The sequence below is a fragment of the Chrysoperla carnea genome, chromosome 3 (assembly GCF_905475395.1).
Source record: "Chrysoperla carnea chromosome 3, inChrCarn1.1, whole genome shotgun sequence".
In the NCBI taxonomy this organism is placed as follows: Eukaryota; Metazoa; Arthropoda; class Insecta; order Neuroptera; family Chrysopidae; genus Chrysoperla; species Chrysoperla carnea.
In genome coordinates, this window is record NC_058339.1 from 64,810,934 (window position 1) to 64,825,583 (window position 14,650).

The following is a 14,650-nucleotide window of genomic DNA, read 5'->3' on the forward strand; positions in this document are numbered from 1 at the left end:
CTGATTTTTTGCTCCATTTCTGAAATATAAAGGTGGAAAATGAAAAAAATAATGATCCTGTATAAAAGGAATTTCATTCTTATTTAATAAAACTTTATTTCATTTTATATGTGCCTTCTGGCATCACCTAAAACATAACAGCAGTTTCTAACGTTTTTGAAGGTCCTAAATAATAATCAAAGTTAATTTTCAATGAAAAATTTTTCATATTACACAAATAAAAAATCATGAGCATCATTATTGTATTCGAAAGAGAAAAAATACATCCATTGAGATACGTAAAGGTTTTGTTTTTGAAATAGAATAATAATAATAATAATATTGATACAATAGGTATATTTATTTATCTAAAACAAGTGAAAACAAACAATTAACTGAGTTAATTATTGAAATACCATGTAAAGACACGTAAGTAAAGACAGATATCCACTTTTAGATAGCCACTCATTCATAACTGATATTCTCATATAATACATACTATAAAATTTGCATCCAATTTACGCCCTCGTGGGTAAACAGTGATGTTTACATAAAAATGTTTCAAACAAAAGTATAAAAGTTTTTTATAAGTAACATTTTCGTGATGATCGTGATGACAGAAGGACAGACGATAGACAGACAACCGGAAATGGACTAATTAGGTGATTTTATGAAGACCTATACCAAAATTTTGTTCGTTGGCATCAATATTTTTAAGCGTTACAAACTTGGGACTAAACTTAGTATACCTTGATATATGTCATATACATGGTATAAAAAGTACAAAGTTCTATTCATAGAATAAGTTACAATAATTTTCTAGCATGCATCATCATACAGCAAACTCTTCTAATAATAATTTTGTTGTAAAAGCTTTTAATATCTTATATGAAATAATATATCAAGGTAAACTAATTTTAGTCCCAAGTTTATAACGCTTAGAAATAATATTGATGATACGAACAAAATTTTGGAATAGGTAAAATCACCTAATTAGTTTGTTTCCATTTGTCCGTCTGTTTGTCAGCACAATAACTCAAAAACTGGCTAGAAGAAAAAGAGATATCGGACTGAAATTTGTATAGCGTGCTCAGGGCGTAAAAAGTGAGTTAGAGTTCCTAAACGAGTAACATAGGTCAATTTGGTCTTGGGTCCTCATCTTGTACACTGTTAGAGATAGAATTAAAGTATAAACATAAAAAATGTTCCTTTTAAACAAATAAACTATTTTTGTTTGAAACATTTTTTCGTAAACGTCACTGTTTACCCGTGAGAGCGCAAATTATGCACAAATTATATACTACGTATTATATGGGTATATCAGTTATACATGTGTGACTTGTATGTATGTGTAATGTGACAGAGTAATGAAAACTGTCTATACATGGTATTTCAACAATTAACTCAGTCAATTGTTTGTTTTCACTTGTTTTTTTAGTTTCAACACACTATCGATCATCGAAGTTAGCTCAAATTAATTAAGTTTCTATTTGAAATTTTAGTAAAAAAATCCTTTGATAAAAGCATGTTTCAAATATACGAAAGTTGTAAACTTTAAAAGGTATAGGTTTATTTAGAAAAGCATTTCGAAACCCTCAGCTTTGTTTAATAAGTTTATGAGGTGATAAAAATTCACAAAACTTTTAGGGTGTGGTCTCTATTTCGAGTATTTTTAAGCTTTTTTAAATTTTGTTTTTTGTTTTAATACGAAAAATATTTGATAAATCAGAGCGTATAGATACATTATTCGTATATATATATATATACGACATTCATAAAAATCTATGATAAAATTAGATTTTTACAAATACATGTCATGCTTAAAAAACCTTTTCGAAATACATGTCATTAATGTTTACATCATTTTTCAGAGAAACTGTTTGTATAATAATTAGGTAATGTGGCAACACGTAACATTATTGCGCGCAAAAAATTAAATTACCTGAATTACAAAATATTACAAAAACAAGTGAAAACTAACAATTGACTGAGCTAATTGTTGAAATACCATGTATGGACAGCGTTGATGACCCAATCGTTTGTTTTTTTACGTCATGTAATTAAAGAAAGATATCTTCCACTCTTAGATAGCCACATTTAATTTGTACCTAATTTTCGACATCGAGGGTAAACAGTGATGTTTACGAATAAATGTTTCAAACAAAAGTTGTTTATTTGTTTATAAGGAACATTTTTTACACTTAAACTTTTGTTCTCTCTCTAACGGTTTACAAAATGGATCTTACTGACCCAAGACCCAATTGACCTATGTTGCTCATTTACGAACTCGACCCCACTCTTTATGTCCTGAATCCGCTATAAAAATTTCAACTTGATATCTCTTTTCGTTTTTGAGTTATCGTGTTGACAGACAGACGAACAGACAACCGAAAACGGATTAATTAGCTCATTTTATGAACACCTGTACCAAATTTTTTTTGGTAGCATCAATATTTCCAAGCGTTACAAACTTGGGACTAAACTTAATATACCTTGTATATATTTCATATACCTACATGGTATAAAAAGGTAATAGAAAACCATTGTAATAGTGTTAGTAGGAAACAGTTTTTATACCATGCATATATATTTGTTATAGGTGTTCATAAAATCACCTAATTAGTCCATTTTCGGTTGTCTGTCTGCTTGTCATCACGATAACTCTAAAAGAAAAAAGATGTCGAGCTGAAATTTTTTAGGACGTAAAAAGTGAGGTCGAGTTCGTAAATGAGCATAGGTCAATTGGGTCTTGGGTTAGTAGGACCCATCTTGTAAACCGTTAGAGGTAAAAAAAAGCTTAAATGTAAAAAATATTTCTTATAAAAAAATAACCAACTTTTGTTTGAAACATTTTTTCGTAAACATCACTGTTTACCCGTGAGGGCGCAAATTAGGCGTAAATTGTATAGTAAGTATTATATGGGGATATCAGTTATGTATGTGTAACAAGTATGTGTGTGTAATGTGATAGAGCAATCAACACTGCCTATGCATGGTATTTCAACAATTAACTCAGCCAATTGTTTGTTTTCACTTGTTTTAATTTGTCTTGCGACTTTTATATTTGTTAGGATAATAGTTTGAAAAATTTTTAATTTTATTTTTGGTGTCTTGTCATGTAACAAATTTTCTTAACATTTGTTGGCATTTATTGAATATAAGAACACTTTGCAGTATTTGCCAATACTTACAGTACTTTTATCTGCCGAAGAAAATAGGAAATACATATAAGAAACGTGCTACGTTTTTTTTTTAGTTTCTATTAGAGAACAGAAGTATGTCGTACATCAAAGAAGCACCAAAAATATTGTGTGAGTTAAAATACGTATCCCTAATAAGCGATCGGATATATCATGGGTAATTTTTACCCGACGGAAAAGAAAGGTAACGTTTTTCGCGCGTATGTTTGTAAATTGCTTTATCAAATCGTATCTTCTAAACGGCTCGATGAATTTCGGCAATTAGGGTATCGTTATAGTCGCCGTCAAAACCCAAAGGTTCTTAGATAGATGTTAATAATTAACCAATCCTATCGAGTAGGGTATCAAAATAAAGCCAATTAAAAGGAGAATACATTATATGTTTATATTTAATTAGGCATAATAAATTGGGCTCAAAAGTTTTAATATAATATAATAAGAGAGGTTTTTTTAGTGCAGGAACACTTAAAAGTCTGAAATAAAATAAATAATGCACTAAAAAGAGCGAAACAAGATTGAGAATAAAAAACAAAATTAAAATAAACTATTAACAAAGTAAACTGTATTTCGGTTTAACAGACTATATTTTGAGCTGAAAACAAAAGTTAAATACCTGCATTAAGTTTAGTAACAGGTGGAACCCATTAGTTTACTGTCCTTTTTTATACTTTATTTTAATTTTGTTTTCTATTCTTAATCTTGTTTCGGTCTTTTTAGTGCATTATTCAATTTCAGTAGAGTTTTGGATTTTTTTTAATCATTTATAATAAAAATATGTAATATGTAGTAAATTTTCATGACTAGTTTATAAAAATTTTATGTTAAGATATTGTGCGGGATTATTTAAGGAATTTATTTGAATAGAATGGAAATAGTGGACATAAAAGTACTATCCAAAAGTTTGAATAGTATTAAACTTTTTACAAATAGTTAATTTATTTAATAATAACAAACTTGTTGGCTGCAACAAAACAATTCGACCGTTACAATCGAATTATGTAGGTATTTTATACTTTTACATAATTATTAGGAGAAGGTATGTAACATGGGCATGTGTCTTTGCTACATTACCTGATGAAAAAATTACTTGTTTTTGCGACCCACTTGTATTTGAAAATTACTATTAGTCGAAAAATGGTGGTCACTTTCCTACACCATGCAAAAGAAAATACCGAACCAGATGAATTAAGAAAATAACAAGCTGTTATCGAGTTATCGAAAAGAGTTATCGAGCTGAAATTTTAATAGCATGTTCAGGACTTAAAAAGTGACTTTGAGATCTGAAACGAGCAATATGGGTCAATTGGGGAAGATTCATCTTGTAAACCGAAAGACATAGCTTTGGTTAAAAATATTTCTTCTTAAAAATGTTTTTGTCTTCCCGTATAGGCCCAAATTACGACAAAATTTCATTTTCAATTTTCTCTAATAGATAGTGAGTTGAAAACTTGTAGGTAGTTCATACTTAATTAATCCATCATAATAATATTAAGAAGGATGAAGCGATTGATTTTCTGGGAGGAAACTGTTCAACAAATTCAACTTATATATAATAGACTGTGTACAACCCGAAAATTTTTGCAGAGTCTGATTTTTTCATACACTTTTTGAGGGATAAAAATCGTGAAAATCGCGTTTCTTCAATTTTAACGAATTTTTAAATCGAAAGCAGGATGGCTTACAATTAGAGAAAATGTCTAAGAACATTTTGACCTCAATTATTTGATGCAATTGTTTCCGAAGCGATTCGGCCAATAATATTTATTTAAAAAAAAATCAGTTTAAACACTAACCTACCGAGATAATCACCGCAAACCTGCACTTTTATATTCAGGAGTATTTTTTGAACGGGGTCCCGCAAGAATTTTCCATTCGAAAATTATTCATGCTTAATGGCGAATTTTACCGAGTCTATACCTAAGAATAATACAAGCAGCGGTATTCAACATTGTCTATATAGAGTATTTTGTAACTAATTCAGTCAATTGTTGATTTGTTTATTTACACTTGTTTCATTTATTCTTTTCCATTCCATGTGAAAACTATCAAAATATGTCGTTAATTGGGATTTTTCTATTATAGTATAAGAGCTTATTAGTCAAAAAAAGCCTTTATGCACTTTAATAGTTATAATCACAAAATTAAGCCTTAATCTATTTGAAGCTACGGTAATCACTCTACTTTAATAATGCCCAAATTATTTAATTTAAATAAACACAGGTACCAAATAAATCCTACATAACTACTTAAAATTATTTTAATATATTTGTATATATAAACATATAATATTATAAGCATTAATTAATTAAATTATGTTTTATCATTTACAGATGGGCCAACATCAACAGATTATATTCTATTAAATTCGTTATTAAATTATAAAGATTTCAAATTAAAATAAATTCATTTTTAATGAAGGTAATGCATAGAGTGTTTCATTTTACATGAACCATGATTTTTTTTTATCTCAGAATTCGTACAATAGATAATTCATTGGAAGGGGGAAATATATGACATGTATATCAGTTTTATTATTTAGAAATGAATATATTAAAAATGAACTAAAGATCCGCATCTTTTTTTTTTAATGGAGGACCTATAGGTTTTTTCACACCCTGTATACTTGAAATATACAGAATGTTCGGCTTACATTTAGGCATATAAATATCACGAGTATGACAGAGTACATGCGTTAAGCAATGCATCTAAGTAAGAGGTATTATAGGTGTTATATTAAATTGAAAAAATGACTTGTATCGTGGCTAATCTGTTGTAGTTCATCTATTCAACTAAGAAACTCCCACTCTCCAAGCGTCTTACAACTATCTCAATGCATATCGAAGCTGCAACACATGTATATAATACCTCTTACTTAGATGCATTGCTTAACGCATGTATTCTGTCATACTGGTGGAATTTATATGCCTAGATGTAAATCGAACATTCTGTATATCAAGGTATACTAATTTTTGCCCTAAGTTAGTAACGCTTAGAAATACTGATGATACTAACAAAATTTTGGTTTAGGCGTTCAGAAAGTCACCTAATTAATCCGAATTCCGGCTGTCCGTCCTTCTGCCCATCTGTATGTCCGTTGACACTACAACTCAGAAACGAAAAGAGATATCAAGATGAAATTTTTATAGCGTACTCTATAGCGGAACGTAAAAAGTGAGTTTGAGTTAAATAGCAACATAGATCAATTGGGTCTTGGGTCCATATCCGAAAGGACATAAATTAGGACACAATTTTAGTGTTCATTTTCTTCAAAAATGTAAAAGATAGAGGAGTTGTAAAAGGGCAGGTAGCCTAGCATAACTAGCGCTATAAGTTACGTCATTTTAAATGCAATATGGCGGTGAGAAATTATGTTTTATGCAGTTCCACGATGTGGATATCAAATGAATGGGTTTGTTGAGAAAAATTCGAATAACATATGTAAATTGGATGACAATGCATTTTTATGGTGGACATGATCTGATTTTACATTTGCTTTCCCATTTCATTGGATATACATACGTATTTTAGGTTTAAATAAAAAGCACTTTTTAAAAAACAAGCTTTTATTTTGCTAAAAAGTAGAAAAATAATTATTTACATCCTATATATTTCACTCTTCAATTAAATCAAATCTTTTTATGAAACATTATAAAAAAAAACATTCTTCAAAAATGGTATATCTGTGAAGAAAAAGACATGGTTTATTTTAAATAAAACACTCTATACTTACGCCTCTCTTTTTGACTAAAATTTTTGTTTGATTTTCATATTTTAGTTAGTTGTTAAAATAATTAGTTTTATATTTTGTAGTGTTATTATAATATGCAGTGTTAATATATATATGTATACTACTTTATTAAATAAATTATTTTGTTATATTTTTCTGTGTTAATAACTTGTAGACATACATTCCTAATCCTTTTCCACTTACTAATCTTTGTATTATTACATATTATCATTTTTTTGTTTATACTTTTTGAATTTTATTAGTTTATTGTAAATATTATTTATTACAGTAACTTTATACATTACAGTCCGCATCAAATCCAGTAGTTCTGATTTTTCGAAGGCTTGTTTATGATGTTATTCAAATGCATAATCCAAGTTTGTGACCTCGAGCGCCGCGCCGATCGCAACTTTGTCAAAAATCGAAAAACCCGTGAAAATTTTGGATTTTGTCGATTATAACCCAAAAGGACTAGTTTTTTGATAAAATCTATTCAGAATTTGCTACAATATGAGACGAGAATGAACTCTGTAGACCCAATACTTTCCGAGATAGAGCCGTTAAAAATTTATCGACGTAACTTTATTCATCAGACCTAACGTCAAATCCGGTAGTTCAGATTTTTAGCAGACTTGTTTGTGATGTTGTTCCAATGAATAATTCAAGTTTGTGACCTCGAGAGACGAACGCAACTTTGTGAAAAATCGAACAGACAAGGAATTTTCACGGGTTTTTTCGATTTATGACACAGTTTCGTTCGTCGGTCAAGGTCACAAACTTGGATTATTCATTGGGACAACATGACAAACAAGTCTGCTAAAAATCAGAACTACCGAATTTGACGTTATCTCTGATGCATAAAGTTACGTCGATAAATTTTGAAAGGCTTTATCTCGGAAAGTATTCGGTCTACAGAGTCCACTCTCATGTCATATTGTAGCAAATTTAGTCTACTTTAAAAACGTTCTGAAAAGGTTACATAAAAAAACTAGTCATTTAGGGTTATAATCGCCAAAATCCAAAATTTTCACGGATTTTTCGCTTTTCGACAAAGTTGCGTTCGGCGCTCGAGGTCACAAACTTGTATTACTCATTAGACCAATATCATAAACAAGTCTGCAAAAAATCGGAACTATCGTATTTCATGCAGACTACTCCGTACTTTCAAACGACAAGGTTACTGTATTAATTACTTGTCTGTAGGATAAAGTCAAATTCAATAAAAATTACAACTCAACTGCAGTGGCGGATTCACCCATACGGACATGATAGGCATGCCCAAATAGACTATCACCCAAATAGACTGATGATTTAATAAAATTTAAAAAAAAAAGAATCTATTCAAAAAGTTAGTCTATTAATTCTACTTTCCTAGCGTTTTGAGATTATTTTTAATTAATTAGTGCCATTTAATCTGTGTAGTGCTTCAGCTTAAATTTGAGTTTCAATACAAAACTGAAAATGTAAAAATCCTGACGCCAGTTATTAGTTCTTTCAGTTTTGTATTTCGTATCGATATAGTATATAAACATCGTAAGGATTCAATTTGTGTGACTAAATAAAGTATTTTTTATTTTTTTTTTTTGACTGAGAGTTGTATAGAAGTGAAGGGGATTTAATGGAAAAAATGATTTTAATAACAATTCATTTAATCCTATTTAAAATGGCAGATTGATTTCTTTATTTGGAATTTTTTTGCAGGGTGAGTACCTACACAACATTAAATTATTTAATTAAAAAAAAAATATAGTATTGCAAATAAAATTGGTATATTTTTATTTTTGGAGTCTCTGTACCTATAATATTGATTCCTTATAATATGAATTCATCAATAATTATAATTTATAAAATGATTTATGTATATTTAATCCTATTAGTATCATTAAAACGGGTTTATCAATGTCAATAAATTTTTGCTGACAACATTAATAACTTTTCCAATTTTATGCAAATTTGTTGTCGAATTAATTATTCGATATAAATTCTTCAAAGGTTCGTTTTAAGTAAAAAAATTTTCGAATAAAAGTTTCCAAAAAGAATGTACTTATTAATTTACACCATCTGAACTAAATGAATAATCCTAGCATACGACCTATGATCCAATATCTTCCTACACCCAGAGCAAGATCAGATACTGTACGATTGAAACGTAATTAATGTCTGGTCTTGAAAAAATGGAAGTTATTGAATCAATTCTAGTCACAATATGTCGTAGCATACTCATCATGAATCAATTATAATCCCACTATATCTGGCCTTTCACAGCTGCAAATGTTAAGTTCAGGTAAAGTATCTCTAAAAAGGCGGATATCCTTGCTTGATCCATCAGAAAGAAAATTTTCGACACATCCTTAACTATGACTTAACCAACCATCAGATGGTATAGTTCTTTTGGTCAAAATAAATGTGAGTACCAAAATTCGTAATACAATAAAACACCACTAGATGAATTCTTTAAAAACTTTGCTATACTTTAATGTTTAATGCAAGGCACATTAAATATTCCACAAGAAAACAATTTACAATCTTGATTTGCAAATATATTTACATCTAATATTTTAACAATAACAATTGTTTACAATGCACTTTTGTATCAAGCATCCACAATAGTTGTCGGTAAGGAACTCTCTATGTCGACTGACTTGTTATTTTACAGTACCCATAGCTACATTTTTTCATGTAAGTCGTTATCACCATTTATTTTTCTTATTTACAGAGCCGCCTTAGATATGAGACTCAATTATATATTTTTTAGAAACGATATTCACATGCACCCACGACATCAGATTCGTTGCAATATGCATACTCTGTGTCAAAATAATCCACGCCTTTACACATAATAAATGTATTATAATGAACTATTTTTTCATACCAAGTATATCTATAAAGATACAAAATGTAATTGCCACATTTTTGTATTTGCAATTTTCAATCAAAGAAATATTATATATATGTACAGGGTGGCCATTTTTTTATTGAGGCTAATAGCTCATTTGTTAGTTAACTAATTAAAAAATAACTTAAACAAAAGTTGCAGAGTTTAATGAGGGCAATAAAACGTTGTTATAAAGCATCAGTTGCACTAAACTCAGTTTGACGTAAATTATAGATTTTTATTTTTTAGCAGATAATTTATGTTATTATACTAAATTTCAACACATAAAATCTTACGTAATAATGGGTTTTAGGATCCTCTTACCTAATTAATGGCCCTTAATGACATATTTTTCGGAAAAGCTACCCTCAGGGTTTTAGGATCCTCTTACCTTATTAATGGCCCTTATGAAAAATATGTCATAAAGGGCCATTAATTAGGTAAGAGGATCCTAAAACCCATTATTACGTAAGATTTTATGTGTTGAAATTTAGTATAATAACATAAATTATCTGCTAAAAAATAAAAATCTATAATTTACGTCAAACTGAGTTTAGTGCAACTGATGCTTTATAACAACGTTTTATTATTCGGCAAAACGATATTGAATCTTACGAAAGAAGGGACAGGGGGGCTCGATAAATGTTATGTACCTATACTTCCGTGGGGGGTCTAAAATTCTAAAAAAGGAGCTTACGAAATGAACGACCCCTTATTGCATTTAACCGAAAGAAAATAACCTAGCTATAAAAAAATACTTTATCCAAAAATTGTCAAGGGCAATAGAGGACACTCGCCTGTGTCCATGAATTTGACCAGACATTTTAGTTTGGAGACCATTTGACCTCGATCTTCAAATAATCTTGAAAATTTACCTGGACTTAAAAGTTCTCATTCTTTGTTTAAAACATTTTTCTAAAGCTTGCATATTTTCTTTCGATTAAATGCAATAATAACATAGTTTTAAGTCGCATTTCCTACGTAAGCAAACTATTTAAAAAAAAACATTTTAAATAAAAAATGTTAGTTTTTTTATGAGAATCAACTTTAAAAAATGAGCTATTAGCCATTAGAAATTAAAACGGTCCACTCTGTATATATGAGCAAAATATATATTATAAAGAATTTCAATTGCATTTTTAAAATTTAACAATAAATAAATGTATACATGCGCGAAAGAAAAAATAAATGATAAATTTTTCAGTTAACGATATAGATATACATGCAACAGTTTGATAACGACCGTTATACGGTTATCATGTTCATAGAATACGCACATAGAATCTAGCGAATGTATAGTATAATACAACTCATATACATATTATAACAAGAAACATATCGCTAGATGAGAATTACTAAAGCGCGCGTCTCAAGTTTAAATTTCACCACGATCAAGTAAAATTTGTGAAAAATATATTAATTTTTTTAAGTTAATTATAATCGCCGCGTCTTAAAATAATTGTATCAATGAAAATTACTTTAAAACTTTTAATTTAATGGAAAGTTTAAATATTTTTACTTAAAATAAATTAGTAACAATTTCCAATATTTTTTAGAAATTATATCCCTTTTTTTTAGTTAATTATAAACTTATAATAATAACTTTAATGAAAAGTTTCTTAATTTAATGGAAAGTTTAAATATTAAAATAAACTCCTAATATTTTAAATTTTTTGAAAATATTAAATGCACGAAATATAGTTAAAAATTAATATTTTGTGAAAACAATAGGTTAATAAAATGTTTAAAAAAATATTGAATATAAAATTAAAGTTGAAAAATTCAGCATATGAAAACATTGATGATATAAAATAAGTTTTTAAAATAACCATTTATTGTTAATTAAATCAAATCTAGTTAATGATTATGGAAAAACAAAATAATTCTTTAATATTTTTTAACAGAAACTATATCGTTTTTTAAGGTATTTGTACAAAAAAATATTATTATATGCATTTTATAATCATATAAAAGGGGATTCTAACGCTAAACTATATAAACGTTTGTAGATTTTAGTTTTTAGATGTATAATAAAAAGTCAAATTTTTTTAATTAAAAACTATAACACAATATTTTATATTTAAGTAAAATAAAAATTAATTAATATATAACTACGATTTTATAGTGATGTTTTCCCCAACCCACCTAATGTCCGATATTGATAGGTCATTTAAAAATTAGATATCTATCTAAAAACTTTAAGCCCATTTTTATTCTATGAATGTAAAAGCTTTGTTTTATTCTATTATTGTAAAAGCTTTTTATTCGTTATTTCGTGTGCTCAATGTCATATTATATTATATATAAATCATTACTATAGTATTTATCCTGTAAATTGACCTGTTTTTAAACGGATATGTTCAAAAAAGTACAAAATAGACCAAATTTTTTCGTAACTCAAGAGAAAGTTTCTACAGAATTTAAACAAAATACAAAGTTTTTAAAAGTGATTTTTATCGTTTTATTAAAATTAATTATAAATGTTTCAAATTGAATGAAAAATTAAATTAATATTGTACATTTATCAAATAAGGAATAATGTAAAATATTTTTATCTTCGATTGTCCCAAGTATGTCTCAGTAGATTTGTCTAAATGTCTCAGTAGATTAGTCTTATAATAAAAATATGTATGAAATTACCAATTTTCTTAATTCATATTTAAAAAAAAATCAATTGAATTAATTTTGATCGTAAAATAGATTACGGTTTAAAAAGTTGTGTAGCCTTGAAAAATAAACTTGTAAATTTAATCACAAGAATTTTACCACAAAAAGTTTTTTGTTTATAGTAATATTCCATTAATTAAATATCCCAGTTTCGAGTTACAAATAAACTGCTAAAAATAGTGAATTTAAACGAAATTTTAATTTTATACAAGAAAATTTTTTAATAAATAAGTGACTTAGAAAAATCGTGATAAAACAAAGAATATTTTAAAATATTTTAAGTTATTTCGTTCAAAATTTCTCAATAAATTAAATTGAAATCACATTTTAATTAATAGTTATTTAAAACTTACTCATTAAAAATGGAATTAAAAGTGTTTTTAAACAATAATAGTTTAAACGAAGATATTTTAAATAATAATTTTATGAATATTGCAGCTATTATGTATGATACAAATATGACTGATAATAATAATACTAATAATAGAACATTTGATCCCAGTATGGAAATCGATCCAATATTATATTTATATTTTACGCCAATAATGATTTTTATAAGTATTATTTCGTTAATAGTTAATTTTAAAATATTATGTTCAATGTATTGGATACGACGTCCAGTATCACCAACATTACAAATAAGTTTAAGTTTAGCGGCTGCTGATGGTGTTGCATCGTTTTTATTGGGTTTTGGTTTATTCTTAAATAGTTTATTACCACAAATCATAGATATTCAAGGTAAATATATTTATGGATTTTTAAATAGAGTATGTTTGTCATTTCGAAAAAAAAAATGGACGAGTATTCCTAATTATTATTTTTTTATGGTGGAGGTGCAAGGAAGTAATGCATTTTAAAATTACCAGTACCTGGATGACCGAGCTTTGCTCGTTTTTTTTTCGAAATGTAGCTAGATCGATTTACTGCCCTGAAGCCCCCTGCATACTAAATTTCTTGAAAATCGTTGGGGGCGTTTCTGAGATTACAGTTTCTTAGATAAAACGACGTTTTCTTAAAAGGAAACCTAAATAGATCGATTTTTCACCTTAAAAACCCCCTATATATTAAATTTCATGAAAATCGTTGGTGCCGTTTCCGAGATTCGTGATATATATATATATATATATATATATACAAGAATTTCTCGTTTAAGTATTTAAGAATTTGTGTAAAATTTTTTTTTTCTTTGAGGGAATCATCCTTTTAGGTTCTGACCATGGCAAAATTTCCCCGCCAACTTAAAATTTAATAAGAATTGATGAATAATTCTAAGAAGAAGATAATCGATCCTCCGATGCTTTACATAATGGCCTGTTCGTAGTCCAGCACTTTGAAAGCTACGAAGATAGTGTTGGACTACGGAACTTTATTGAGTTTCAGAAGAAGTTGATAGTGATGGTGTCGGATCTTCTTTTCCAGGTCCAGAACTTTAAAAGCGAAGCTCCCTCAAAAACGCCCCTGCTCAGTGTTGTTAGACTACTTAACGAATACGTTAACGCAAGTTTTTAAATTGTTGCAAATAAATAAAAAAATATACGCTAATTTTATACTTCAAGACGTTCCCAAAAAAAAAGAATGTTTGATATTATTTGAGACTTACATTTCAAATTTTAGGGGATGGATTTTGTTAGAACTTGAGAAAATTGCATCAAAATAAAGAGTAAAATTTTTCGATATATACCATAGTTTTTGAAATATTGATGTCTAAAGATTTAGAGAAAATCAATGGAAGAAATAACACGTTAATGCCATTTATTTCATCACTTTATATGCATTTTATGGAAAAATAAGTGCCATTTGTTATAATTTTCTTTATAGGAAAATATTTGCCATGCTTTGAACTAATGAATATTAGTTTTCTAAATTAATTTTAAGATAATTATTAGCCTTGTTACATAATAAAGCATATACCTTTAAAAATATTTTAATATAGGATTTATATGCTAAAAACGCAAACTTTAACAGCTCAAATCTCTAAAAACACCGTAAGAAGTAGTAAAAAAAATTTACCTACTTATGTAAGAAAAACGTGATTTTTGGGAACGTTTTTAATAAAAATTCATACATTCTACTGTTCTTTACAACATTTTATTAGTACGAATCGTTTTACAAGACAGTAGCGTGCTTATACGTACCCCTTTTGTGGTTTTATATGTGTCAATTTAAGTTCTCGAAACCAGGAAATTCGTCTGTATAGTAAAT

At 28.0% G+C, this 14,650-nt stretch overlaps 2 protein-coding genes across 2 annotated transcripts in view; both read left to right on the plus strand.

Moving 5' to 3' along the window:
* The window catches only part of LOC123294737 (indole-3-acetaldehyde oxidase-like), a 40,340-nt gene extending 34,485 nt beyond the window's left edge, over nucleotides 1–5,855 (plus strand). The window contains exon 20 of the mRNA XM_044875868.1: nucleotides 5,510–5,855. Within this exon, the coding sequence (XP_044731803.1) occupies nucleotides 5,510–5,580 (71 nt within the window). The 3' untranslated portion in view covers nucleotides 5,581–5,855. The remainder of the gene's footprint in view (nucleotides 1–5,509) is intronic.
* Nucleotides 5,856–13,047: 7,192 nt separating this feature from the next.
* The window catches only part of LOC123296184 (myrosinase 1-like), a 90,281-nt gene continuing 88,678 nt past the window's right edge, over nucleotides 13,048–14,650 (plus strand). Inside the window, exon 1 of the mRNA XM_044877645.1 lies at nucleotides 13,048–13,186. Within this exon, the coding sequence (XP_044733580.1) occupies nucleotides 13,048–13,186 (139 nt within the window). The remainder of the gene's footprint in view (nucleotides 13,187–14,650) is intronic.